This window comes from Alexandromys fortis, unplaced genomic scaffold, assembly GCF_014885135.2.
Source record: "Alexandromys fortis isolate MF-2015 unplaced genomic scaffold, M_Fortis_MF-2015_v1.1 scaffold_302, whole genome shotgun sequence".
NCBI classification, from domain to species: Eukaryota; Metazoa; Chordata; class Mammalia; order Rodentia; family Cricetidae; genus Alexandromys; species Alexandromys fortis.
In genome coordinates, this window is record NW_026068267.1 from 21,789 (window position 1) to 49,179 (window position 27,391).

The 27,391-nt window shown below is 44.5% G+C and overlaps 3 protein-coding genes across 6 annotated transcripts in view; 2 read left to right on the forward strand and 1 right to left on the reverse strand.

The window, feature by feature from the left end:
* The window catches only part of Mmachc (metabolism of cobalamin associated C), a 6,514-nt gene extending 2,555 nt beyond the window's left edge, over positions 1 to 3,959 (reverse strand). The window contains 3 exon segments of the mRNA XM_050131916.1: positions 538 to 690; positions 1,453 to 1,647; positions 3,812 to 3,959. Coding sequence (XP_049987873.1) covers positions 538 to 690; positions 1,453 to 1,647; positions 3,812 to 3,892 — 429 coding nt within the window. The 5' untranslated portion in view covers positions 3,893 to 3,959.
* A 125-nt stretch (positions 3,960 to 4,084) lies between these two features.
* On the forward strand, positions 4,085 to 11,137 carry Ccdc163 (CCDC163 homolog). Of its 4 annotated transcripts, none has more exons than XM_050131913.1 (10): positions 4,085 to 4,675; positions 4,805 to 4,838; positions 5,004 to 5,191; positions 5,295 to 5,376; positions 5,866 to 6,049; positions 6,600 to 6,667; positions 7,419 to 7,486; positions 7,790 to 7,893; positions 8,647 to 8,708; positions 9,548 to 11,135. In XM_050131913.1, the coding sequence occupies exons 1-10, from the start codon at positions 4,598 to 4,600 to the stop codon at positions 9,661 to 9,663; spliced, it is 984 nt and encodes a 327-aa protein (XP_049987870.1). In that variant the 5' UTR covers positions 4,085 to 4,597; the 3' UTR covers positions 9,664 to 11,135. The 4 variants fall into 4 exon arrangements, with proteins under 4 accessions (XP_049987870.1, XP_049987869.1, XP_049987872.1 ...); XM_050131912.1 differs by having other exon boundaries at positions 4,131 to 4,675; positions 8,575 to 8,708; positions 9,548 to 11,133; XM_050131915.1 differs by lacking the exon at positions 8,647 to 8,708 and having other exon boundaries at positions 4,133 to 4,675; positions 9,548 to 11,137.
* Positions 11,138 to 16,157: 5,020 nt separating this feature from the next.
* The window catches only part of Tesk2 (testis associated actin remodelling kinase 2), a 109,943-nt gene continuing 98,709 nt past the window's right edge, over positions 16,158 to 27,391 (forward strand). The window contains exon 1 of the mRNA XM_050131883.1: positions 16,158 to 16,471. The gene's annotated coding sequence lies outside the window, so the exon portion shown is untranslated. The remainder of the gene's footprint in view (positions 16,472 to 27,391) is intronic.

Genomic DNA, 27,391 nt, shown 5'->3' on the forward strand with positions numbered 1-27,391 from the left:
CCTGCATGCCAGAAGAGGGCACCAGATCTCATTAGGGATGGTTGTGAGCCACCATACAGTTGCTGGGAATTGAACTCAGAACCTCTGGAAGAGCAGCAGTCAGTGCTCTTAACTGCTAAACCATTTCTCCAGAGAGATTTTTTTGTTTTGTTTTGTTTTGTTAGGAGACAAGCTCTCTCTCTGTAGCTTTGGAGCCTGTCCTGGAAGTAGCCCTTGTATAACAGGCTGGCCTCGAACTCACAGAGATCTGCCTGCCTCTGCCTTCTGAGTGCTGGGATTAAAGGAGTGCCTCACCACCACCCGGGTACAAGAGAGATTTTTAAAATATTAAAAGGGCCCAGGCTTTTGGACTGTGATGTCCTCAGGTAAACCAGAAAGCAGGCGGCCTATTTGTCAGGACCACAGATCCTTTGTCCTGGGTTATGTATGAACGTCAGGAAAGGAAGGTGATGTAATGTGGAACTCACAGGGATACTTGGAGGGGCTTTTACTATTTTCTCTCAGTGCCCACTCATTCATTCACATGGATTCTCTAACCTTGGTCCCCCACGGGTCAGCATCCACATCTTGTCGTTGGTAGTAGTAAGCAGCCCCGGCCACATGGGCTGCAGTCTGGGCTAGAATCTAAGGGCGACGGTTGGGGTGGACCTCATAGTCAGCAATGACTTCTATTTGCAGTTCTGGAAACTTCTGGAACAGAATAAGGGGCTCCTGTTAGCATGATGGGAGTCACGACTGTTCCACGAAGGCCTAAGATGTGTATTAACATGGTCCTGTCTCATAAGTCCATGGTTTGGTTTTTTGAGACAGGGTCAGAATGGCCTTGAACTTGCTATAATTGCAAAGATGATAATCTTGCCTTTACCTCCCTATTGTTGGGACTCTCCATTAAAAGCCATATTTCAAGGGAAAACCTAACTTTAACCTAAGAAGCTAAGTGAAGGAAGTTGAAGTTCTCTGCCCTCTCAGAAAGGCTTGTGCAGGAAGGGAAATACAAAAGATCTTGCCCAGAAGCCTCTATTATCAGGAGTTATTGAGCCTTGTCTTGCACAAATCTAGGGTGGGTAGATTATAGAATTTATATGTACAAATTTATGTGTATATAAATGAGTAGAGGCTGGAAAATTCAATTCTGACTTCAAAAGGCTCAGAAGACAGCACAGAGCTTGTAAGCACAGAACAAAGCATAAAAGATGTAGGATTTACTCATATTCCAATTAGAGATTAAAACTAGTATGAGGTTCACAGGTGTCCGTTAGTGTAGTCACCCACGCAACTGACTTCAGATGGGAAGTCTGCTAAAGGAAAGGGTGAAACCCGGGTATGAGAAGGCAGAACAGGAAGTAGTTACAGAATGTTACAGCTCCTAACTCTAAGCCTAGACCCTGCACTGAGCTTGATCAACAGGGAAGCAGCGGCAGGACTGGGAGTTGAAGGGAAGTTGAGCCTCACCTCGGTAACACTTCTCAGGTAGTAGGACACGCACTGATCCACAGGGTCTCTCAGCGGTTGGGGCTGGTAGCTCTTTAAGAAGGGTTTGAGGGCTTTGTCAAACATAGCAGGTGTGCTGAGTACCAGGAAGGCCAGGGTAGGTCCTGGGAAGGGCAAGTGGAAGGCTGGAGGCAGGAGTTCATTGTACCATCCCACCTGGAACACAGAAAATTCAGGTCTGATTGGCAAGGAGTTTGGGCCTTAACCAGGCCCATATCTTGGCTTTGTATTCAAGGGTTCATACATTCTGCAAACATGTCCATTTCATTTATTCAAAGAATTCAGTGATGCTATGTCATGTATGCATAGTAAACTTGTATGGGCAATGTGTCTGCAATCGGCAGGGACTTAGCCTAGGAAGGAGTTTATGAACAAACAAGAATAAACAGAAAGTGAAGTACACTTATAACCAGTCCTATGGCAGACCAGATTAGAATTCTAACATTCGAAAGAAACCCAACTCCAGTCTAGGGGGCTGGTGAGGAAACTGAAGGTTGATGTGGGGGATAGAGAATCTGTTGTCTGTTTGTTTATTTAAGACAGGGTCTCGCTATGTATCTTTGCCAGGTAAAAATGCACTCAGTCCTGGTAGAAGGGGAGAAAGGAAGAAGGGAGGGGAGCAGAGAAAAATGTATAGCGCAATAAAAGCAATAAAAAAAAACATGCACTTGGCTCACTGGGCTGTGGTGGCACACACCTTTAATCCCAGCCCTGTGGGGGAAGGGGGTGGCAAAGAGGCAGGTGGATTTCTGAGTTAGAGGCCAGCCTGGTCCACAGAGTGAGTTCCACGACAGCCAGGACTAAACAGGGAGACCCTGTCTCTAAACACTAAAGAAAAAAAAGAGAGAAGAAAACAAAAACAAAGAAAAGAAATAAATGTACTAAGCACGTTGGAGAAGAGCAGACTATCTGGTCTGGTGGAAGGGAAGGGTCTGCACTACTTAGAAGTGGGGTTGTGCCTGGCCTTAAGTGACAACTTAAAACAATGACTCCAATTTGGTGACAAAGAGGAACCACTTAACTTAAAAGAGTAAAGTGGCCGATCGTTTAGAAAGACCTGGTTTCAGTGTAGAGAATGGATTGGAGGCAAGATGGGAGCAAGGAGACTATGCTAATCCTATTGAGAGAACTGTTCTGGCATACAGGATAGGTTGTCGGGCTGAAAACTACAAGTCTGGAAGATTCAGGGATAGTCATGGTGGCTGCTGGATGTAGAACTGGGAAGGTGGGTAGCAGGACCTGTTGACAGACAGAACTACAGCTAACCATTCAGTGCGTTAGTTTTCATTACCCAGACTTCACACACACACACACACACACACACACACACACACACACACACACTTTTCTTACTCTAGGATGTACACAATCCTCCTTCCTTTCAATCCATCTTTTCGTCAGTTCTTCGTTCTGCTTGTTTTTTGTGCTGGTGCTTGAGATGAAAGCCAGAGCCCTGCCGGTACTAACCCAGCATGCTATCACCGAGTTACAGCCTCAGTTCTCAGTTTCATTCTTTTTCCTCACCGAGCTACATCTTCCATAGGTTCGATTTCATTTTTTCCCCCTTCCTGTAAGTGCTTTTAAGCTAGCCTTAGCTTAGTTCTATAATATAGTACCCTATTCTAAGCCTTGCTGTGGACAGCTCAAGGGAATGGGTGGGAAATGGGAAATCTATAAGATAGGTCTAAGGAGTCAGGATGACTTTAGTTTAGGTTTGTGTCCTAAGCATATCTTGTTCGCTCAGTACTGTGGGAGGAAAGTGTGGGATCAGGCGGGGCTGGGACGGGTGGAGAGGGACGGGAGTCACAGAGACTTCTGTACCAGGCGAGCGTGAGGAATTTCTAAGCTAGTCCTGTATTGATGGCTAGTAACACTATGAATTAGCCTTCTGTTGGCTGACGGAACAAACTAGTCAATTGTGTCTTGTTCGACATCAGGAATACTCTTCTCTCTTCATCTGACCTAATAGCCATGCCAACCTTCCAAACTTTGACCTCTCTCTCTTAACTCCTTTGGAAGCGTCCGGTAATTCCGGTTCCATAGGGGGACATTTTTTCCCGTAAATTACGGAGATGAGAAGTTAGAAATCGTGGGTCGTATCCAATTCATTTGTTTGACAACATAAAGAGGTAAAAGTGTAAACATGTGGCTGTTTATCTTTTTAACCGAGCCCCATTTCACACTACGACTAGGAGAACGGGTCGTTAGATGGCCGCGGTAGGAGGCTGGGTTGGATAAGAAGGGCTCACCGGGCCTCACGGTTTTGCCGCCAAGACCAATCATAGTGCTGGTGCTAAGAACACAGGGAAGACAAACCAACCTGGAAGGGGTAAACCTCGAAGCCAAAAGGACATAAGGTGTCCTCAATCTTCTGCTTCAGTTCTGCGACGTGCGGCTCCATACCGCACGCTGAACGCTGAGCTTGCTGGGAAATGGAGTCTCATAGTTAGTTTGAATTTGTGCGCGTCAAGCCGGGCTGGACTACATTTCCCAGGAGGTAAAGGACCAGTAACGGATTCAATTGACTCTGCACGATGCATTTTGGTATAAATAGTTCCTTCGGTCCTCAGAGCCAAAATATAACAGAGTCTATAAGACTCCATGTCCCGACAAGCTTCACGGGTGTGTGTGTGTGTGTGTATATGTGTGTATGAACGTACGGGGCGCTCCCAGGGAAACGTATTTCCGCCCTCTAGTGCCTGTTGTCTCGGCAAGAAGCGGACTCAGTTTCCCGGGTGTCGCTGCGGCACCCGCTCTTAAATGTCATTCTCCGCCCACCTGAGTTTGAACTTGCCGGCGGTAGTGGCGACTGACAGACTTTGACACAGTTCTAGCGTCCTTGATTTGGGGAGGTTGAAGTCAAGATTCGGCTCATTGTACCCTCATTTGATACCTGTATTTTAGAGTATTCTGCTTTTTCCCCACTTCCCCAAGAACGCGTTCCCTAGTTCCAGATTCGCGGTTTTGCTTTGGTACTACATCAATAGCCTAAGTATCCCCCTCCCACTTTCCTCTTTCCATGTAACACTCTGGCTTTTCCTGGCCTGCACCGCGGATATCTCGGTGTGGGAAGAGTGAGCAGGAACGTAGTCCTCAGTGTTCCAGGATGAATAGGAGACCTAGCTGGTCTGATCAGCTTCATGCAGTTCTCGCTTCAACTGATGAAAATATGTCCCGGATTAAGGTGAGGAGGCACAGGAACCTCCCCTCCCGCCCTCCCAGAGTTCACCCTTCCCTATTGGGAGGCTAGGCTAGGGCATAGGCTAAAGGACACTGAGCGCTCACTGGTTTGTGGAACTGTTTTCTTTTGTAGCAGAGTTTGTATCCTCTACGAGTTTCCTCCACAGGTAAGTGTTGTTCTTTCTCCCAGCCTTTTCTCTTTTCAAGGCCTTCTTCCAGTGCCTGCCTGTATCATCTACGATTCTGTACAAATTCCAGCTACTTCCCGTCTGGAACTCTAGTTTCCTACACAGACAGACCCTGTTCTTGTCCTTTCCTTATTCCTTCAATAGGGGACCTGGCTGACACCTGGATTTCCCCTCATCACTTGCCTCCTCAGCCAGAGGCTCAAGCTCCTCAGCCTTGGGCTCTAAAGACTCCCATTCGTGGAGAGAGACTGAGCTGCTCCGAATGTCACAGCTCATCATCTCTCTGGGATGAAGTCACTAAACTCCGATCCCAGCTTCAGTCTCAGGCTCAGGTGAGGTATTAGGTGTTTGTGTGTGGTGGCAATGTAAAAGAATAATATCAGGATTTGGGGAAATAACTTAGAAAGTAGTTCCTGGCTTTCTCTACTTGGGTAGGTGACTGAGGCTCTAAGGCATGCTGTGCAGAATTTGTTGAAGGATCGGGAGCAGCAGATGAACAAGATCAGTGCTCTAGAAGGTATTGGGCCACTTCTTCTCTTCATGTACAGTATACAGAGTTTTATTTTTTATTTTTTTTAAATATTTAATTATTATGTATACACTATTCTGTCTGTGTGTATGCCTGAAGGCCAGAAGAGGGCACCAGACTCCATTACAGATGGTTGTGAGCCACCACGTAGTTGCTGGGAATTGAACTTAGGACTTTTTTTTTTTTTTGAACTTAGGACTTTTGGAAGAGCAGGCAATGCTCTTAACCTCTGAGCCATGTCTCCAGCCCCAGAGTTTTAAATTAAAACTGGAGTTTTGTGCATGCTGAGCTATGCTCTCCTGCTGATCTACATATAACTTTTGGTTGGGAAGCTTAGCCTTTAGTGGTTGAGCTGTCTCTTCAGCCCCACACAGCTTTATGTATGTACCCACAGTTTTGCTATGTAGCTTTTGCATGTGCGTATGTTTTGATTTTCAACGCTCTTAGGGCAGTCTGCCTTCACTTGTCCCACTACAGCGTCACTGAAATTGCTTCAGGAGGGCCCAAAAGGGAGAGCCCTTCTGGAGCAACGCCTGGAAGGGCTGAGAAAGGAACTACAGGGCCTTCGGAACCAGGTTCAAGAGCTAGTCCAAATCCAAATGAAAACGAGACCGGGAAAGTTCAGTAGTACCAGAGGCTTCCACAAAGAGCTACAGACTGAGTAAGACATCAAGATGGGCAAGACATCTTTTCCATCCTTTCTTCCTTTAAGGTTTATTTCCTGGTGTTGCACACCTTTAATTCTAGGGCTCAGGAGTCAGAGAGTGGCAATTCTTTATGAGTTTGAGACCAGCCTGCTGTACATATTGAGTTGTAGGCCAACTAGGGCCACATAGTGAGACCTTGTCTCAGAAAACCAGGACAAGGGAAAACAATGATGTGTATGTTTTATCTGCATGCATGTTTGTGCAGCACATGCATGTCTGTTGAATCCTCTGGAACTGGAGTTAAAGATGGTTTTGAGCCATCCATGTGGATGCTGGATTTTCTTTAAGAGCAACAAATTCTCATAACCACTGAGCCATCTTTTGAGGCTTCTGAACCCTTGGTATATCAGAAGTTTAGCTTCCTCAATTTATTTTTCTGTGATGTTGAATATTGACCCTTGGCCTTGTTCATGGTAGGTAGACACCCTTAGCATTGGACTGTAATCTCCAGCTACTTTGGGTTTGTTATTTGATTCTAGAATGACATTGCTGTCACTCATGTAGGCACCAGCTTTTGTGGGAAGAGTCAGAGATTCTTCGGGAGGAACTGAAGTTGCTTCGAGACCAGCTGAGTAAGTCCCTTGTCCCTCTTTCTGGAATAGCTTTTTCTTTTTTTTTCCCTAAAGATGTATTTATTTGTTTATTTGTTTATTTATTTATTTATTTATTTATTATGTATACAGTGTTCTGTCTGTATATATGTCTGCAGGCCAGAAGAGGGCACCAGATCTCATTACAGATGGTTGTGAGCCATCATGTGGTTGCTGGGAATTGAACTCAGAACCTCTGGAAGAACAGCCAGTGCTCTTAACCTCTGAGTCATCTCTCCAGCCCCTGGAATATCTTCCAGTAACTGACCAGAGTCTACCTTTTTGAGTTGTTGAAAAGTCTGGCAGACAGGGTCTCTGTATCACTTTGACTATCCTAGAACTTACTGTGTGAACCAGCTGGCTTTGAACTCACAGAAACACACTGTCTCTGCCTCCCAAATGCTGGGATTAAAGGCATATGGTACCACCCCTGGCCAGGCAAATTATTTGTGTTTCTGTGATTTATATATAGTGTGATGCTGGGTATTACATACAGGGCCTTGTACTTGCTATGCATGTACTTCACCACCAAGTTACACCCCTGACCTTTGGCAACATATTCTGGTTTTTGTTTCTCATGGTTTGAATTTAGTCTCTTCTCCTCAGCTTGGAATCTTTCCAGCCACTGGACCAGAACATGTTTGTCTGTTTCTTCTGCCAGTCCAGTTGCAATGCAGTGAAGAAGAAGGAATGAAGTTGGAGAATTGGCCCTCATAGTCTGTCTCATTTTCAGGCCAGCATCAGGAGTTGTTGCTGAAACAGATGGCTGATGGGCGCCAGGTTCAGGCCCGCAGCTGGAAGGTAAGACAGGCTTAGACCAATCTTCACATATTTCTTCATGGAGTCCCCTCCTTCTTGTCTGTCCCGCTCTACAGAAAGATCTAGATATCTTCTCCCACCCCCATCTCAATCCCCATCATCCTTCTGCATGCTGATTCCGTATCCCTCCAAAGCAATTCTCCCAGTCTTTGCTGTAAACATGAGTCACTGACCTCGCCTGTGCCCTGTGCGAAGGCTCTCACGTGCCGAGGAGGGGAGTTTGGGGAGGGAGTTTCCGTTGGAAAGGGAGAGATTTAGTCCTCCTTCTGCATCATGGTCTGGCAGTCCTTGGAACACCTGCAGAGTGACCCGAAGAGCAAGGTTCAGACTTTGGAGGTCACCAGGACAGAGGCTCCTGATGCCCAGAAGGAGGAGCCCTACCTCCTCAGGTCAGAAGTTGTGTGTGCTGTGGCAGTAGAGGGGATTTGTGTCACAGGGGTCAAAGTTCAGCTATCCTAAATTTGGTCAGGATATGAGTATCTGGGGTTGTATTCATAAGAGCGGCAGTGGCAATTTTGGCCAGGATTGGTTGGGGTGATGGGTCTGAGTATCTGGGGTTGAATTCATAAGAACAACAGTGGACATGCTAACTTAGGCTGTCCTTGAACTCCTGATTGTTCTGCTGCTCCCTCCCAAGTGCAGGTGTTACAGGTATATGTTGCTAGACCCAGCTTTTGTTATTTAATTTTTTTATGTCTTTACTCACCTGTATTACTAAAATTTTTTTGTAATCTGTTTATTTAGTCTGCATATGTATAGGCATGTATGTATCATGAAGTACATGTGGAGGTCAGAAGACCAGTAGGAATCACTTCTACCATGTGGGTTTCAGGATCAACCTTAGGTTGCTTGTCTTGACGGAGGGCACATTTATTAGCTGAGCCATCCTGCTGCTCCCAGTGTTAGTTATTCGTCATTTGATTCAGAGCTGGGATATATCTAAGAGTGTGTGAGTGATAATGGGGGAAGCAAGGCGGGAGTCTGGAATCCTCACCTCAGAAAGGAAGACAGGTTTATGCTGGAAGAGTCCTAGATCCATCACTTTCTTTGCCTCTGATTGTTCCTTTTAGGACCTCTGTTCATGCCCGGCAATCTAAGCTGCCTCTGGCCACCATCTTCACCATGTCTCTTTCTTCATCTAGCTCTGAAGTCAGTCTTCCAGACTGTGACCGTAGCTGGGAACTTTTAAGGAAACTAGATAGGGGTAAGGACAGTTCTGGGGGGGCTGCATCTGCATGGTGCCTGAATGCAGCTGTCTGTTGTTGGGCATAGCCCTTTTCTGTGTGAGTCCATCTGCCCTTTTTATATATCACGGAGAGTTAAGCTACTTTATTACTATTTTTTTTAATTTATTTATTATGTATTAGTGTTCTGGGCACAAGATCTCGTTATAGATGGGTGTGAGCCACTATGTAGGGAATTGAACTCAGGACCTCCGGAACAGCAGTCAGTTCTCTTAACCTCTGAGCCATCTCTCCAGCCCACTATTACTATTATTATTTTTTTTTCTTTTTTTTTGGAAACAGGGTTTCTCTCTGTAGCTTTGGAGCCTGCCTTGGCACTCACTCTGTAGACCAGGCTGGCCTCAAACTCACAGAGATCCACCTGCCTCTGCCTCCCAAGTGCTGGGATTAAAGATGTACACGACCACTGCTTAGCAAGCTTCTTTGTTATTTAATATCTATTTAGTGAAAGGCAAAGTATTTATATGATTTGAAGAGAAGCCAAAGTAGTTATTTTAATATTTATTTAAAGGCTAGGTTTTCCTTTGTAGCTCAGGTTTGCTATAGAGCCCAGCCTGCTCTTTAACTCAAAATCTTCCTGCCTCAAGTTCCTGAATGCTAGGATTACAGACAGGTACCACTACATTCCCCATTACATCACTCATTGCAGTTGGGGACAGAAACAGGTCCTCAATGAGAAGCACCTGTTCATGGGCACATACAAACCAGGCCTGTGTGTCCTTTCCAGGATGTCCAGGGCCTGGTTTTATGCACATCACAGTCTCGCTAATGGTTGGTTTGTCATTTGACTTCCTCTTAGAACTTCAGAACACCCTTTCTAGCCTGGAACCCAGCAGATCTCAGTCCCATACCCACAGCCCTGGGCAAGAGGATCTGTTCCTTCAGGGCCCCAAGGTCTTGCGGAGTGACCTGTAAGGACTTGTAAGAAGGATGAGCTAAATGAAGTGTCCACCGGAGGCAGTCTTCTCATCCCCTCTGCTATGTGCCCTCTTTCCTGAGGCATCTCCCTGTCCAGCCATTCCTGCTCCTCAGCTAGTTTAAAATAAAGTGGCTTGGTGTCCCTGGTGTGTTTTCTATGTGTCTTCACCCACATGAGATCGAATCTGCTGGACATTTCCTTCCCACCTCACTTCTTCCTGTGACCTGTGCCTCTGATTTCTGACATTTATAGATACACGTTTGACTCCCTGTTCAGGTGACCTTGGAAAGCAATGATTTCCCCTGGAATGGTGAGTAAATGGGTTCAGATGTTGGTCTGAGGCAGTATTGATGAGATCGCAGAGGAGCGTGTGCTACCCTGGTGGGCACTAGATCTAGGCGGTCACACTGTCAGACTGCTTATTGTAGTGGTATTTCATTTGTATTTTAGTAAATCAAGCTTGTCTGAAGATCAGAGAGTAAAACAAACACCCTGGTCAGCCTCACAGACCACGCAGTGACATCACACACCTTTAATCCAAGTAGCCACACTAGTTTGTCATAGAAACCAGGTAATAGTGGTGCACACCTTTAATCCCAGCCCTAGAGAGGAATACAAGACAGGAGGAGACAGTTCTCAGCCAGTCTCATTCTGAGGATTCCTGGAGGCAGGATCGCCCTATTTGGACTGTAGTAGAGGTAAGAGGCAGTGGCTGGCTGCTTTGCTTTTCTGGTCTTCAGGTTGAACCCCAATATCTGTGTCTGTGTTTTTGTTAATTGTGCTACAGTTTATTGAGATTTACTCCAGATTCTCTACACCTCCTCATCCTTAGCAGCTCAGCCTGTATGGTTGTAGCAGGCTTCTCAGTTTCTGTGAAATTGAGTCATCTTCAAAAATAAACAGACAAACCCCAAAACTTTTTCTTTTTGTTTTGTTTTTAACAGCCCTAGCTGTCCTAGAACTTTGTAGGTCAGGCTGGCCTTGAACTCACAGAAATCTGCCTTCCTATGCCTCTGAAGTGCTGAGATTAAAGGTGACTCGGCCACTGCAGGGCTTATTTATTTCTTTTGAGATAGGATCTCTGTATGTAGCCCTGGCTGTCAGGGAACTTGCTATGTAGACCAGGCTGGCCTTGAATTCACAGAGATCTTTCTACCTCCAGCTTTCCTATTGCTATGATTAAAGGTGTGTACTGCCACACCTAGCAAAAAATAGTTTTATTATAACTTTTATGAAGAAATATAAAATCTTGTGATTCAAATTCTACTATTTTCATTTTTAAAAATTAATTTATGTGTATGGTTATTCTGCCTGCATGTATGTCTGTGCACCATCTATATGTAATGTCCGCAGGGGCCGGAAGAAGGTATCAGATACTCTTGAACTCAAGTTATACATTTTTCTCTCATTACTGATGGTTGTGAGCATCATGTGGTTGCTAAGAATTGAACTCAGGACCTCTGGAAGAGCAGTCAGTGCTCTTAATCTCTGAGTCATCTCTCCAGCCTCAAAACCCTGTCCTGAAAATGAGAAGAAGAAGAAGAAGAAGAAGAAGAAGAAGAAGAAGAAGAAGAAGAGGAGGAGGAGGAGGAGGAGGAGGAGGAGGAGGAGGAGGAGGAGGAGGNAAGAAGAAGAAGAAGAAGAAGAAGAAGAAGAAGAAGAAGAAGAAGAGGAGGAGGAGGAGGAGGAGGAGGAGGAGGAGGAGGAGGAGGAGGAGGAAAAAGAATGTAGGGTTTATTTGGGGATTATAGTTCCAGAGAGCAGAGAGGTTTGGAGTCCTTCACCATGATGGCAGGGAGCATGGCAGCAGCTGGCAGGCATGGCACTGAGCATGTCCCGTCCACAGACAGGAAGCAGAGAGAGTACACAGGGACTGGCAGATCTTTTGAAAGTTTAATGGCCACAGTGACACACGTTCTTTAACAAGGCTATACATACTAGTCCTTCCCAAGGAGCACCAATAATTGGGGATCAATATTCAATTTATGAGCCAATGGGGACCCTTCTCATTCAAATCACCATAGTGACCTTTAACTTCTTGATCCTCCTGCCTCTACTGCCTAAATTCTAAGATTATAGGTATGTGCTGCCATACCCAACCAGTTTGCTAGCTAGTTTGCTTGGTGTTTCCAACACCCCCACCTCATTGATGATAGGCAAGTGTTATACTACCAGGTTATACCCCTGGCCCATTTCTATTCGATTTTATTTTAAAAAAGAAAGAAAGAAAGAAAGAAAGAAAGAAAGAAAGAAGAAAGAAAAGAAAAAGCCATGTGTTGTGGTGTATACCTGTAATCCCAGTACTAGAGAGGTGGAGACAGAAGATCTGGAGTTTGAGGGAAGACATTCCTGTCTCAAAACTAGCAATAAAGACAACAGAACAAAAATGTCTGATGGCTGGTGTTTGGTCCTTAGTTTACTTTTCTACTGCTGTGATAAAACACTACACCCAAAAACATCCCAAGGAGGCCAGGGACCTGGAGGTAGGAACTGATGTGGAGAAGACAGTTTACTGGTTTGTTTAGCTGTTTTAGTTTTTCCAGATAAGGTTATCTTTGTGTAGTCCTGGCTGTCCTGATACCAAGCTAGCTTTGAACTCACAGAGACCCACCTGCGTCAGCAGTGCTGGGATTAAAAGCGTTCACCAGCACAACCTGGCCTCAGCTCACACACACACACACACACACACACACACACACACACACACACACACACACACACACACACACACACACACACATAAAATCCAGTACCACCTGCCTGGGGTGACACCACCCACAGTGGGCAGGGCCCTCCCACACCAATCACTAATCAAGAAAATGCCCCCTCCTACTTGTCTCCAGACCAATTTGATGGAGGCGTTTTCTCAGCTGTGATTCTCATATGACTCTCATTTGTGTCAAATTGAAAGAAAACTCACAGTTGCTGGGTGGTGGTGCACACACCTTTAATCCCAGCACTTGGGAGGCTGAGGGAGGCAGAGCTCTGTGAATTTGAGGCCAGCCTGGTCAGCAGAATGAGTTCCAGGACAGCCAAAGCTACAATGAGAATATCTATCTTGGAAAACCACAACCAAAAAACAGAAAAGAAAAGAAAAGAGAAGAAAAGAAAAGAAAACTAAGAATTTGAAAAATATATCTTGCCGGGCGATGGTGGCGCACGCCTTTAATCCCAGCACTTGGGAGGCAGAGGCAGGCGAATCTCTGTGAGTTCAAGACCAGCCTGGTCTACAGAGCTAGTTCCAGGGCAGGCTCCAAAGCCACAGAGAAACCCTATCTCGAAAAACCAAATATATATATAGGCAGTGAAGGGCAGGCTTATTTTCTTCTATCCTGGATTCTATATTCCAGAGGGTTCAAGATTTCCTAAGAACCAGCAGCATTTCCTCTTCCAGTGGTAACTGTAGACAAAAGATAAAAAGATAATGCTACCCATCCACCAGCAAGATCTTTGGATGCATTTGCCCTGAACTAAGATGTACAGTTGGCTTATGGACAGATTCCAACTCTTAATTCAGGCTGGCAAGAGGAGAGTTATCTGAAATAGAAACAATAAAAGACTGAGGCAGTAAGACAGGAGCTGCTTTCAGTAATGGTATGTTTAAACCTCTGGCCTAACCAGCAGCCATTGTTAGACATCAAATAACTACAGGGATGTCTTCCACATCCTTTTCCTCATTGTGTGTGAGAGAGACAGAGAGCTGGAGAGATAGATGGATGGATGGATAGATAGATAGATAGATAGATAGATAGATAGATAGATTAGATGGGTAAAGGTGGGGTCTCTCAATGGGTATGGTGGTGCACATCATTATTCCCAGCTCTTGGGGAAGAGAAGCAGAGGCAGGTGGATCTCAGAGTTCAAGGCCAGCCTGACCTACACAGCAAGTTCTAGATCAGCCAAGACCGTATAATGAGATCTTGTCAGAGAGAGAAAGGGGGAGAGGGAGAAAGGGACAGGGAGAAGGAGAGTTTATTATTGTTTTTTCAATTTTTATTTCATGCGAGTGGGTGTTTTGCCTGCATGTATGTCCACCAAAGTGCTTGCCTGGTGCCTGGTGTCTGCAGAGGCTAGATGAGGGCATTGGATCCTCTGGAACTTAACGTGTTAACTAGAGTTAACATATAGGTGCTGAAAATTGAGCCAGGGTCCTCTGGCAAAGCAGTCAATCTGCTTAGCTGCTGAGCCATGACTCCAGCCTTCTTTTCATTTAGTATTTATTTATGGAAATGGGGACTCTGTAGCTTAGGCTGGCTCAGAACTCTGTAGTTCAGTCCTGCCTGGGTCCTGATTGCTGGGATTACGAGTGACGTACTGATTTCATACTTGGCTTCAGACCCATTTTTATTTTATTTATTGCTTTTTATTTATTTTTTTGGTGTATATATGACAGAATCCTGTGTTGTTAGGTTGACTTTGAACTCTTTTATATAGCCAAAGATGGCCTTGTTCCTCTTGTCTCCACCTTCCAGGTGCTGGAATTACAGGCATGTACTACTATACCTGGTGTGTGTGTGTGTGTGTGTGAATGAGTGTGTACACTCACTCCAGTGTACGTGACAGCTTTAGTGTTGGGTCTTTGCCTCCCATCTCCAGTGGGAGTGCTGGGATTGCAGATGCTTCTTCATCTCGTATGGCAAATCCACGGTGTTATTTTCCCTCTCCCTTGTATTTAATATGTATTTAGAGGCCAGGTATCAAGTGTCCCAGGCTGGCCTAGACTCCATATATAGCGGAGGATGACCTGGATTCCTGGTCTCCTTTGTCCACCTCCTGAATGCTGGGCTGATGGGAATGTGCCACCACACCTGAGCTTCATGCATATTAGCATTCTGCTAACTAGACTGCATCCCTAGCCCCAAATTTAAAAATTTTGTTTAAACTTATTCTTCTTTTCCCCTCTCCCCCGAGACAGGGATTCTTGATGTATATCCCTGACTGTCCTGGAACTCACTCTTTAGTCCAGGCTGGCCTTGAACTCAGAGATCCGCTAGTCTCTGCCTCCTTAGTACTGGGATCAAATGAGTAGGCCATCATTGCTCCGACGTTTAGACCTGCTTTTAAAGAGCCTTCCCACCAAGCCTTTCCTTGTCTTTCACTGGGCAGGTAATTCATCTGGCACGGTGGCATTGTTTAATTCTGATTGCTCCCAGTAGTGTTTATCAACTGTTTGTATTAGGCTCTATGAGAGACACACTTGCAAGGGGGCCAAACCTTTCAACAGAAACGTGGGACAGTAACATCTGAACTGCCACCAGGTGGCAGCACATACTTTATGCCAGAATGATTCTGAACTGGACTGTCCCGATCTCCCTTAAGAGATGCTGTGAGCTACTAACTACTCTTCCTCAAACAATGCTCTGCCTAGGTTATGCATGTGTTCAAGAACGAAACACAGAAGCATTAAAACAAAAAGGTAATTTTATTATTTAAGCTCCATCGATATTCAGCCTCTTCCAATTTTATTTCCTACCATACATTTTCTTAAACTCAGTTGCCAGCAGGACCACCTTTATTCCATTGTTATTACTATTGTCAGTGCTGGGAATCGAACCCAGGTCCACATGGTACACTCTCTGTCATTGCCTTCTGCCCCAGTCCTATTTCAATTATTTATGTTCCACATATTTGCCAAGAATCTCTACCTCCAGGAAGAGGGAAGTCTTTTCTTTTTCTTTTTTTTTTCCTTTTTTTAAATTGTGGCCCCTAAGTCCTGAGGTTAAGGCCCATATTCCACTGTGTCTATCTGTTCTTATTCTTCTATTGCAGTCTGCTCAGGTATAAGAATATAAACCCTTGAAATTCATGGGTATGGGAAGTGTGAGGAAATCTATACCTGATGGAACAGTTGGGAAAATTCTTATTCCCCACAGAGATATTTCATAATTCTTCAAACCAGCTCGTGATATCTATCCTCTTGAGTCTTCACCAAACCCAATCTCTTCTCTCGGCATTTCGTTTAGTTCTACTTGTTGCTGTTTCTCAAGTCGCTAGGAATTATGTATTAATTTTAGCTTCTTATTACACTACAATCCTCCTGCAGGACATGGCTTTCGATCTAGTAGGACACCTTATTCAAAAGCCGCGCTAGTCTAATTAATTAATTATCAATCGTTTCTGTTGGGCGGGGGGAGGGAGGATTGATTGGCTTATCTTGTATTTACGGTCTCGCCCTCTTTGAGACTCTCTTAGGTTTTCCCCCAGGTGTATTCTCTGCTCTTCGGTTCCGCTTTTTCAACACACTGTCGCTTCTGTTTTTACCTCCACTCCCTTCCTATTGGTTCCCTTCGTCTTCTAAGAGTTGGCGCCCAGCGTTGCTGATTGGCTTCTCTGGACGCCCATTGTGCCCACCCTCGTACCACGTGGCCTTCCTAGCGTTCATTGGACAACCGTACCAGCTCGTTTGTCAAAGATTGACGACCGATTGGCTGCTCTGAGGGAGGCTGGAGGAGGGGGCGGAGCCCCCGGAGGCCCCGCCCCAGTCCCCTGGCCGCAGGCGTTTCAGACGCTCACCCGCGGGGAGCCGAGAGTTTCCAGCTGCCCTCTCAGTCCTAGCGGCGAGCCGCCTCCGGGCCCCGCCGAGCAGGCGGGGAAAGCAGCCCAGACCGCAAGGCCATGGCAGTAGGCTGCGGCTCCTGCGCTGCCGCTGGCCCCGCGGAATCGCCGACTTCTGCGCGAGGGACCCCCACCTCCTCCGCAGGCTAAACAGCCACGGCCGGCAGCTGCTATGCTGGCTTTGGGCCGCCGCCTCCCTCGCCCTCCGGCCCGCGCAGACGCCCCCTCGGTGGCTCGGTCCTGCCTCAGGTAACGTCGGGAGAGTCTGGGGAACGAGGCTCTCATCCCTACCGCGCGCGCAGCCTCGGCTCTCGGGTAGCCGAGCACTGGCCAGCCTGGTGCCTTCCTTGAGATTCTCAAAGACAGGGGACAGTCTCTCGTCCGTCCCCCCCCCCCCCCCCCCCCCCCCCCCCCCCCCCCCCCCCCCCCCCCCCGCTCCCATATCCACCCTTCCTCCATCCTAACCATCCCATTTCCCCAAGCTCTCCCCATCCTGCCCTTATCTTTTGAGTGCTCTCTTCTTCTGAGCCCCCCCCCCCCCCCCCCCCCCCCCCGTTCCTTTTCCTTCTCACTTCCCTCAGGGTCCCGGGACAGTCCTCACCTCCTCGATTCAGAGGCCGGGAACAACCCATTGGAAGTCATACTTCGAATCGACATTGTGGTGTCTGACCTTCCTCACTTGTGAAGTTCTGGAATGCTTTGCGTCCGGCTCCCCTGCTGAGCGTCTCTGTACCCCCCCCCCCCCCTTCTGCCGCTGAGAGCTAGATTCCTTCCTTGCCTTCAAACGTGCCCATCCCTCCTAAACACCCTGACTTCTAGCCTGAGAGACTTCCTCCTTTCTCCCTCTTTTTTACTAGTTTACTTTTTACACTTCTTTCTGAAGACCCTGATCTAAGCTACAATTCGGATTTAGCTGGAAATAAGATCCCGATTAGTCGGGTTGAGACACTTTGAATTTATATGTCTGAGAAAGACTTGTCAAAGAAGTTGGACTTTATTCTGTAGGCACAGGGAGCCTTTGAAGGTTGTGAGCAGGAGCTTGATATGGATTATGTCTGGAAAATGTGAAGGAAAGATTGAAAGTAAAGACGGGAGAGAAGAAGGCCTCCGTAGGCAGACTTGGGCTTCTGTGGGTAAGAAAGGATGAATGAACTTGGATAGTTGTAGGAAAATGAAGAGAATGGCATGAAACTCCAAGGTTTTTCAAAATAGAGTTGAGAGGTTTTTTTTTTTTTTTTTCTGCCTTTGTAAGTAAGGGGTTTCTCATTGGTTTATGGTATTGGGCTGGTGGTGTTAATGGAAGCAGAATGAGAAGCAATTTTGAAGAAAGATAAATTTGGTTGTGACCAAGTTCAACTCGAGTTTTTCAGATAGAGCTGGAAAATTGGGGATAAACCTGAGAAAGTTTGGCTATAAAAACATGAAGTTGAGAGTGTAGAGGGACTATATAGGGATTCTTGAAACCTTAGTAGGAGATAGTAATCCTGAAAGCAGAGAGTTGGGCTGTGGGTCGGAAGCGGCATCACTGAAGACAACACATTGACAGAGAGGTTTAAAGGGCCAGGAGAAGGGCTAGACGAGAGTCCCAGTTGCCAAAGGAAGACAGTTTGAAGGAGGGAGGGAATATTACCGTGTCAGGTGCTCCAGAGGGCAGGAGGTTCCTTAGCCTTAGAAGCAAGTGCCTTAGCAGTTGGGAGTTCACTTGTTTTCTTTCCAAGGCAGTTTTGATGCTATAGCCGTCAACCCATGGATTTAGGAGCAAGCAGAAGGTAGTAGTGACGAAAAGGTTTTCTTTTCTTTTTCTCTTTGTTTGCTTGAGTTAGGGTTGTGTGGCACAGGCCAACCTGAAACTATGTGTGTGTTAGCACACTGGCCTTATTTTTATTGTCATCAGTTATCTGTGGATAAATCAGTTTTTTCTGGAGGTTGAAGGAACTGTAGTGAGTTTCTGATGTGAGCATTATAGCCATAGGGATTAGCAGTGGAAAATATGAAGGATTTGTTATTGTTATTATTGTTGTTGTTGTTGTTGTTTTGTTTTTCGAGACAGGGTTTCTCTGTAGTTTTGGAGCCTGTCCAGGAACTCACACTGTAGACCAGGTTAGCCTTGAACTCACAGAGATCCACTTGCCTCTGCCTCCCGAGTGCTGGGATTAAAGGCATGTGCCCACTACTGCCCAATTGAAGGATTATTATTATTGATTTATTTTATGTGATGAGAGGTTTCTTGTTGCCTTGTTTTGAGACAACATCTCACTGTGTAGCTCTGACCGGCTTGGAACTCATCATGTAGCTCACGATGTCCATGTATGGTGTATGAGTGTTTGCCTGTGTGTATATTTGTTTACCACATGTGTGATGGTGCCCTCAGAAGTCAGAAAAGGGCATTCAATTCCCTGGAACTAGACTTATGGATCGTTGTGAGCTGCTGTGTATGTGGGGGCTAGGCTTGAATCTAAAAGAGCAATAAGTGCTTTAAACTAAGCCATCTGTAGCACCAAAGATAAAGAATTTTTTTCTTTTCTTTTGGTTTGTTGAAATAGGGTTTCTCTGCATGGCCCTGGCTATCCTGAACTCAGAGATCTACCTGCCCCCTTTTCTGGGATCAAAGGTGTATGCCACCACCAGATTTTACATTTTCTCTAATACCCTAAAGAACAGGAGGATGGGGAGAGAGTAGGCTAATCCAAAACTGGAATTTACAAAGCAGAAATATAAAATGGTAAACCCCTTTACACTGCTTCTGATAGTGTGGGATCTATGATCAACTGCACAATATAAATTGTAGGTTATAAGAAGTAAAATCTGGAGTTGAAGAGATGGCTGAGCTCAGCTGGCTGCTTTTCCGGAGGACTCAGGTTCAGTTCCCAGTGCCCACGTGCCAACTAGCAACTATGTGTAATCCCAGTCCTGGGAAACCCAACACCCTCTTCTGACCTCTTTGGGCAATGCATGCACACAATACACAGACATACATGTTGGCATTCATACACTTGAAATAATAAACATAAATAATAAAGTCTTTAAGAAGGCTAGTGAACGTGGAGAATGAAGAGGTAGCCAGAAATGTGGTTGAAGACCAGATTTTATAAGAATACATGATTGGAAAGTTCAGAGTACTTTCAAAGCAAAGGGAGAAGAAAAGGTGTAACTGCCTCGGTGCTGTTGAAAGGAAATGGAGCTATGGTTATTAAAACAGTGCAACAGTGTTAGTGGCTGTGTTGACTATGTCGTTGTATGGATGTCATAATTACCCAGTATGATAGCAGGAGACAGAGCTATTATTAGGTTCTATCAGTGAAGCCTGTTATCACCAAGGAGGGACTCAAAATGGAGATTCTTTGGGGCTTATCAGAAACTAGTATTCAGGGCCTGGAGAGATGGCTAGAGGTGCTTAGAGGTTTAGAGCACTGTCTGCCCATCCAGAGGATCTGGGTTCAATTCCCAGCACCTACATGGCAGCTCAGAACTGTCTGTCCCTCCATCCTAGGGATCTGGCTCACTTGTATGGACATTCCTGCAGGCAAAACAACAATGCACATAAATAATGATAAGTAAATTATAAAAATAATGTATATATATAAATATATATAATGTACAGATGGTACAGATGTTTGGTTCTGAATTAACAGTGATGGTCTCAGATATCTGGGTGATGTCAGTGCATGTTGTGAGAAATGTTTGGGATGGTCTCTCAAACACTAGCCTATGTGATTTGGCACATGAGGTCTTAATTCTGTTTAAGACATGTACATGCTAGGAGGCGAATAATCTGCTATCTGAGACTATGCAGTAATGCTTTCTACTTATGGGTCAAGAAGAAAATTGTTTCCTGGCTTATTTAGAGCAGAAAGGGGATTTGCTTCTAAAAATGTATTCCTCCTTTATATTAAAGTGCTTATAAATACATTGTTAATATCACACACTTCAATTTGTTCTGAAATATGTTTTATTGGAGTTTGAAATCTGGGATGGGGCTTGTATGGGAAGTTTATCTCCTCCTGTTAACGGAGCCTAATTATTACATTGTTTGTGTGGGTGATGGTGAATGTTTTGGACTAACAATGGGCATTATGCTGTCTTCCCAGTCATCAACCGAAGATGACTTCAGTGTGGTCTCATTGTTCAGAGGGTCGGCTGCTAAAGAGCATATTTGTAATAACGTGTCAACCATCCATTCTTAACATTTTATTTTTTGCTATTTGTGTGTGTGGGTGTGTGTATGTGGAAGTAGAGGACAACTCGCAGAAGATGATTCTGAACGTCCCCATGTGGGTCTTGGGGACTGAACACAGGTCATCTAGTGTGGCAGCAGGTGGCCCTCTGCTGTTCTGTAAAGGCAGTGTGGAAAAGGGAAAACATTGGAAATCTTCATTGAAAATCAAAACTGAGATTGTGTTATTAGCTGTCTGGTTATAGGGATTTACCTTCTGTAAGCCTTGTTTTCAGTTTGATGTGTGTAGCTGGGTGCTGTGGGCCTCCTCTCTTAGCATTTAGAAGGCTGAAGCAAGAGAGCACATCCTGGTCTACATAGTCAGATCCTGTTCCAAAAATACCCAAATCGTGTACTCCTCTCTTGGAATTTGTCCTACTCTTGGGAGCTTTCATCACTTTCCCTTAATGCATGTTTGCTCTGCTGAAAAACAACAGCAAAACAAAATACACGTAAAATAAAACATGCAAAGAGTCCTAAAATAAGTTATATATATATGTATATATGGTGTCTGAAAAATAATATATTCAAGTGGTGAAATACAAAATTGTTTGCATTATATTGCATAACATAGGATTTTATATAAACAGTTTCAGTCTCATGACTCTTCTGTGTACCCAGCTCCAGGGTTCATTCCTTTCTCCCAACCAGTTTTTAAAACTCTGTGGGGGCTTATTGCTGAAGAGGACCCCAAGGTATTTTTGTTTTGTTTTGTTTGTTTTTCAAGACAAGGTTTCTCTGTGTTGCACTGGTTGTCCTGGAACTTGATCTGTAGACCAGGATGGCCTCATACTCACAAGAAACCTGCCTGCCTCTGTCTCTGGAGTGCTGGGATTAAAGGCGTTCACTGCCACTGCCCGGCTGATGGTTTCTCGCAATTCTGCCCTCCATCTCAGTAGGCTTGTCTTTCATTTTAGTATATCTTTGAGAGCTTTCCAGATTAGTACTTTGAGAGCTTCCTCATTGTTTTTAAACACCTACGTTGTATTCCATGGAATTCTTTTGAATGTAGCTGGGTGTGGCAGTGCATACTGGCTGTCATAGTACTCTGGAGGCAGAGCAGCAGAATCTCTGAGTTCAAAGCCTGCCTGGTCTGCAGAGTGAGCTCCAGGACTGCTAGGACTACATAGAGAGACTCTTATTCAAAACCAAAACAAATATTCCCATTGCCCCTCCTCTCCTCACCAAGTGCTGTGGTCCTGAGATGCCTTCTTAGAGCTTTGGGGTTTGTCTTTGTATTGTGTCACCCTGTCTTAGGACCGTATTTTATAGATGGTTGGCTGGGTCAAGTGGTACAGAGTGGAGTTTGAAAAACAAGGGGATCACGTCTGGGCCTCCAGGGAAATCTGAAGACAGCTAGTCACCTCTTTAAGTTTGCTAGTGGCTGAGACCAGGCTTTGAATGGAGGAGCCTGGATTCAGGAGCAGGAAAGGATTGATGTTTCTTGGTGGAGTACAGACAGGTCTCTCTAAATATCAGCCCTGTTTCCTGCTGAACTAGTCCCACAAGGCTGCTCTGTACTTGGCACTAGGACTATTCAGAATTTAAAAAGATTTTCCATAGGCTGGTGTGTGTGTGTGTGTGTGTGTGTGTGTGTGTGTGTGTGTGTGTGATATAGCATGTGTGCCTCTAAGAGGCTCTTAGTTCAAACCTCAGTGCTGCAAGGAAAATGGGAGGCCACCTTTCTACCTTTGTGGCCTTCCTATCTGTAGAAATAATATCTGACCAGGTGTCTGAAATAACAGGACAACAACCATCCAACCAACCAAACAAAACAAACATGATTGTAATTACAGCACTTGGCAGAGGCTATGAACACAGCAAATTTGAGGCCAATGTAGACTACATGAAATCTTGTTTAAAAAAAAAAAAAACAAAACAACAAAAAAATTAGTTGATGACATGGCTCAGTGGGTAAATGCTCTTGCCACAACTTAATCCCTGGGGCCCATGTGGTGGAAGGAGTGAACCAATTCCCACAGGTTGTTCTCTGGCCTCTAAACACACAGATAAATGAAACGTAATAGAAAAAAGTTTTAAAGAAACACCGAGAAGCTGTTGAATATGTGTATGGTGACTTGTTTCCTGTTATGTGCATTCCTTTAGCTTTTTAATGTCCTAAGCAGTGCTGTAATGGAGACCTTGAACATGTCATGTGCAAGAGGATTTGCAGGATAAATTTACAAAAGCAGAATTTCTAAGTTAAAGTTGATCACCATTAATTGCTTATGTTCCTTCCTTAAGATCCTTCGGCATTTTCCCCGTCTGCATTGCCTGTTTACTCAACTAACATTGCCTGTGTCATAGCTAATGCTTAAACAGTGTTTACTTTGTACTGTGAATACTGTTCTGGGTGGTTTATATACATTTACCTCATTCATTCTTAGCAAAATCCCTCTGCAGTGGGCACTGATACTGTTTTTCAGGTGAATGCAGTAAGGAATGGTTGAAGTGCCCAAGTTCATGGCCTCCAAACTGCAGAAATCCAGTAAGCATTCTGACTGGAGGGTCAGCATTGTTAATATTATGCCCTGCTGTTATCAGTCTTGGATTTTTGCCAGTGTGATAGATAGAAGTGATAACTCAGAATGGTTTTAGTTGTTTTAATCATGCTGAGACGAAGTGTCTTTTATGTTTGAGTCATCCCCATTTCCTGTTCTCTGAACTACCCAGCTTAAAGTCTTCCACATAACTTTTCTGTTGAGTCAAGGATCTCTTTCTTTCTGATCTCTAAGACTTTATAAGAAGTTCAGTGTGATATGCTTTACAAGTATTTTTCTCTTTTTCTTCTTGGATGCAAGGTGTTGAACACAGGGCCTCATATCTAACACCAAGAGTCAGCCCTGTTTTGATATTTACTTTTCCAATGTGTTTTGTTTTATTCCCCTATAGAAGTTCTAGATTTTTATGCTCATAAAATTTTCAATCTTCTTTTATGGCTTTTGGATTTTGAAATATAGGAAGAAAGGCTTTCCGAATCTTAGTCCTTGCTTTTTGAATCTATCCAGTTGGAGCAAGGTTACAGAATTGCTTGTAAGGGTCAAAGTGCTTTGTGAACTGTAAATCATTAGACAGATGAAATATAATGTTATTTATTAATTTATCTTCTGAACAAGTTGTACAGAGGCTGTCATGTTTTCCTTTGTATTAGAATAGAATGATATAATTTTATTTATGTAATATAGAAAATTAGAAGCCAGGCCTGGTGGTCACTCCTTTAATCCTAGCATTTGGGAGACAGAGGCAGGTGGATCTCTCTGAATTCAAGGCCAGCCTGGTGTCATAGTTAGTTCCAGTCCAAAATAGCCAGGGCTCTACAGAGAGAACCTGTCTCAAAAAGAAAGAAAGAAAGAAAGAAAGAAAGAAAGAAAGAAAGAAGAAGGAAGAAAGAAAAAGAAAGAAAGAAAAGAAAGAAGAAGAAAGAAGAAAAGGAAATTTGGATGGTATTGGTCCTACTGCTAATGTTTTCCTAGGACAGTTTACATGGTCTCTTTTTTTCAAATTGGTTTCCACAATGAATTCACTGTGGTAATCTTGATGAATTTGCATATTTTATTTTATTTTTTTTAAATATTTATTTATTATGTATACAATATTCTGTCTGTGTGTCTGCAGGCCAGAAGAGGGCACCAAACCTCACCACAGATGGCCGTGAGCCACCATGTGGTTGCCGGGAATCGAACTCATGACCTTTGGAAGAGCAGGCAATGCTCTATAACCACTGAACCATCTCTCCAGCCCTGCATATTTTATTTTTAATATAATACATTTTTTCATTCATCAGATATTTATGGAAATAACACACTGAAGGAGAAAAGGCAATACAGTGTAGACATCATTACTGAAAACTGTATAACATCATACCAAAAAGGACTTGACTTTAGAAATTAGTTTCTAACTGAAGGAAAGTTCTACTTTCAGAAATCTGTAAGCAGAACAGCACATTCTAACTTCACCTTAAGACTTCACCTCAGACTGGCATGCTGAGCAGGGGTGTTCTTCTTACTCTTTTTAGGAGCTCCTTCTTAACTGTCAAGTCCTGAGACTCTTTCTTTTGGAGTGATTTTAGCCACTAGGTCATTAGCAATAAAGCATTCTGGTTCTTTCTCTTTAAGACTTTACTGTGTGCCTTCCCTTGGTCTGTCCAGTCACATCCGATTAACTTATTTCTGAGCAACTCTTTAAAAAAAGACATTTAAAAGAAAATTGTGGGGGACTGGAAAGATGACCCAGTGGTTAAGATCACTGACTATGAGCCAGGTGTGGTGGTGCATACCCTTAATTCCAGCACCCACACAAGTGGATCTCTGTGAGTTCAAGGCCAGTCTGGTCTACAAAGAGTTCAAGGACAACCAGAACTGTACACAGAGAAACGCTGTCTAAAGCAATAACAACAGAAAGATCACTGGCTGTTCTTGCAGAGAACCTGGATTCAATACCCACCTTCAGGCTCACAGCCATCTATAACCCCAGTTCCATGGAATCTGATGCTCTCTTCTGGCTTTTGTGAGCACTGTACACACACATGCAGACAAAATGTGCAGGCAAAACACCACCAGTACATACAAAATAAAAATGAAAAAACCCTCTGTGAGTGTGTGTATGTGTGTTTATGCCACCTGTGTTCAGGTGCCCAAGGAGACCAGAAGGAGGTGTAAGATCCCCTGGAGTTGGAATTGTCAGCAACTGTGAGCCACCTGCCATGGGTTATAAGTTCTGAACTCAGGGTCTCTGGAAGAGCATCAAGGACTCATTATTTCTGCACTTTCTCTAGTGCTTCTGCAATTATTCACAGTGTTTTCTGTCTGCTGTTTTTATTAATATTTGGCTAGTAGATGCTCTTATCTGTGCAGCTTTTTTTAAAAATGAGCATTGGTGTTTTGCTTACATGTGTGCAGTTGAACTTTCCTTTGGGCTGCCAGCTCACAAGAAGCGACACTGAGGCTTATTGTTGATTATAAAGCTCGTCCTATGGCTTATGCTTGTACCACTAGCTCTATAACTTAAGTTAAACTATTTCTGTTCATCTGTGTTGCCACATGACTTGTGGCTTTTACCTGTCCTCCTGCATGTCTGTTCCCTCTGTGTCTATTGGTGATTCCACCTTTCTTCTTCCTAGAGCTTTCTCTGTCAAGAAGTCCCTGACTAGCTATTGAGTATTTAGCTTTGTATTAAACCAATCACAGTGGCAATCTTCACAGAGTGTAAAGGAATATTCCACCATATCACGTAGGTGTCTGTGTGACAGTGCCGGATCCCCTGGTGTTGTAATTGGAGCGGCGGGGCTGCGTCCCCAGCACCCCGGCTGCCTGCTAGCTTATGCCCCGAAATAATCACACAGACACTGTATTCTTTTAAACACTACTTGGCCCATTTCTATCTAGCCTCTTCTAGGCTAATTCTCACATATTAATTCAGCCCATTTCTAATAATGTGTGTAAGCACCCCAAGGTGCGCTTACCGGGAATATTCTAGCCTACGTCCATCCTGGGTCGGAGCTTCATCGCGTGTGCCTCAGAGAGCAGAGCTATTGGGAGAGCGGAGCATGGCGTCTCTGCTCCAGAGCAGAGCTGTCGAGTCTGAGCTCACTTCTTCCTCCCAGCATTCTATTCTGTTTACTCCTCCCACCTATGTTTTAACCTATCAGGGCCAAGGAGTTTCTTTATTGCTTAACCAATGAAATCAACAGATTGATATATGACACTCCCACATCACCCTGGAACTGGAGCTACAGATACAGAGCTGCCATGTGGATGCTGGAAACTTAGCCCGGGTCCTCTGTAAGAGCAGTAGTGCTCTCAACTACTGAGCCATCTCTCCTGCCCCTTATCTCTGCATCTTTATCCATCTTGCTAACTGACATCATTTTAGACTGTCCCTTCCAGCAGTAGTCCTTGCACTGAAATCATTTCCAATCACACTTTCCAGCTGTCTGGCTTTTTTTTTTTGTTGTTGTTGCATATTTTGGTTTGTTTCTTGTATTAGAATCTGACCAGAACTTTTAAATTGTTTTTACTCTCGCATTACCTACAATTCACAAATGTTCATGCTGTTTTTTTCTGAGTATAATTCTTGTTGATTGGCATGGATTTATAACTTTGGGAAACTCAGAAGAATTGTGATTATCAAAGTAATGCATATTGCCAGGCAGTGGTGGCTCACACCTTTACTCCCAGCACTCTGGAGGCAGGGGCAGGTGGATCTGAAGTTTGAACATAGCCTAGACTACATAGCAAGGCTCTTTCACAAAGCTAGGGATGAAGAAAGAATTGGCAAGGTGAGAAGATTTCACAAGATGTAAGCTTCTCATCATCTACCCATCTTAGTGTTCTATTGTGGCAAAAATATACCATGACCAAGGCTACTCTTAGAAAGCATTTTCCTTTTTCTTCCCTTTTCTCTTTTCCTCTCTTCCTCTCCTCCTTATTCCATGCCCCCCCTCCCCTCTTTTTCTTTCAAGATAGTGTTTCTCTGTGTATCCCTGGCTGTCCTGGAACTTGTAGACCAGATTGGTCTTGAACTCAAAGAGATCTATCTGCCTTCTTCTGCCTCCCAAGTACTGGGATTAAAAGTGTGTGCCACCAACCATCAGGCAAGAAAGCATTTAACTGGGGCCTTGCTTAGAGTTTCAGGGGTTTAGTCCATTATCATGGCAAGGAGCATGGTGGCATGCAGGCGAGTGCTAGGGCAGTAGGCAAAGGGAGAGAGCAATTGGGCCTGGCACAGGCTTTTGAAACCTCAGAGCCCACCTCCAGTGACACACTTCCTCCAAGAAGACCACACATCCTTATCCTTCTAATCCTTCCATAAAGTGCTACTTCCTGGTGACCAATCTTTCAAATATATGGGCCTAGAAGAGCCATTTGGCCAATCTTTTTTTTTTTTTTTTAATTTTTGAGACAGGGTTTCTCCGTAGCTTTTGGTTCCTGTCCTGGAACTAGCTCTTGTAGACCAGG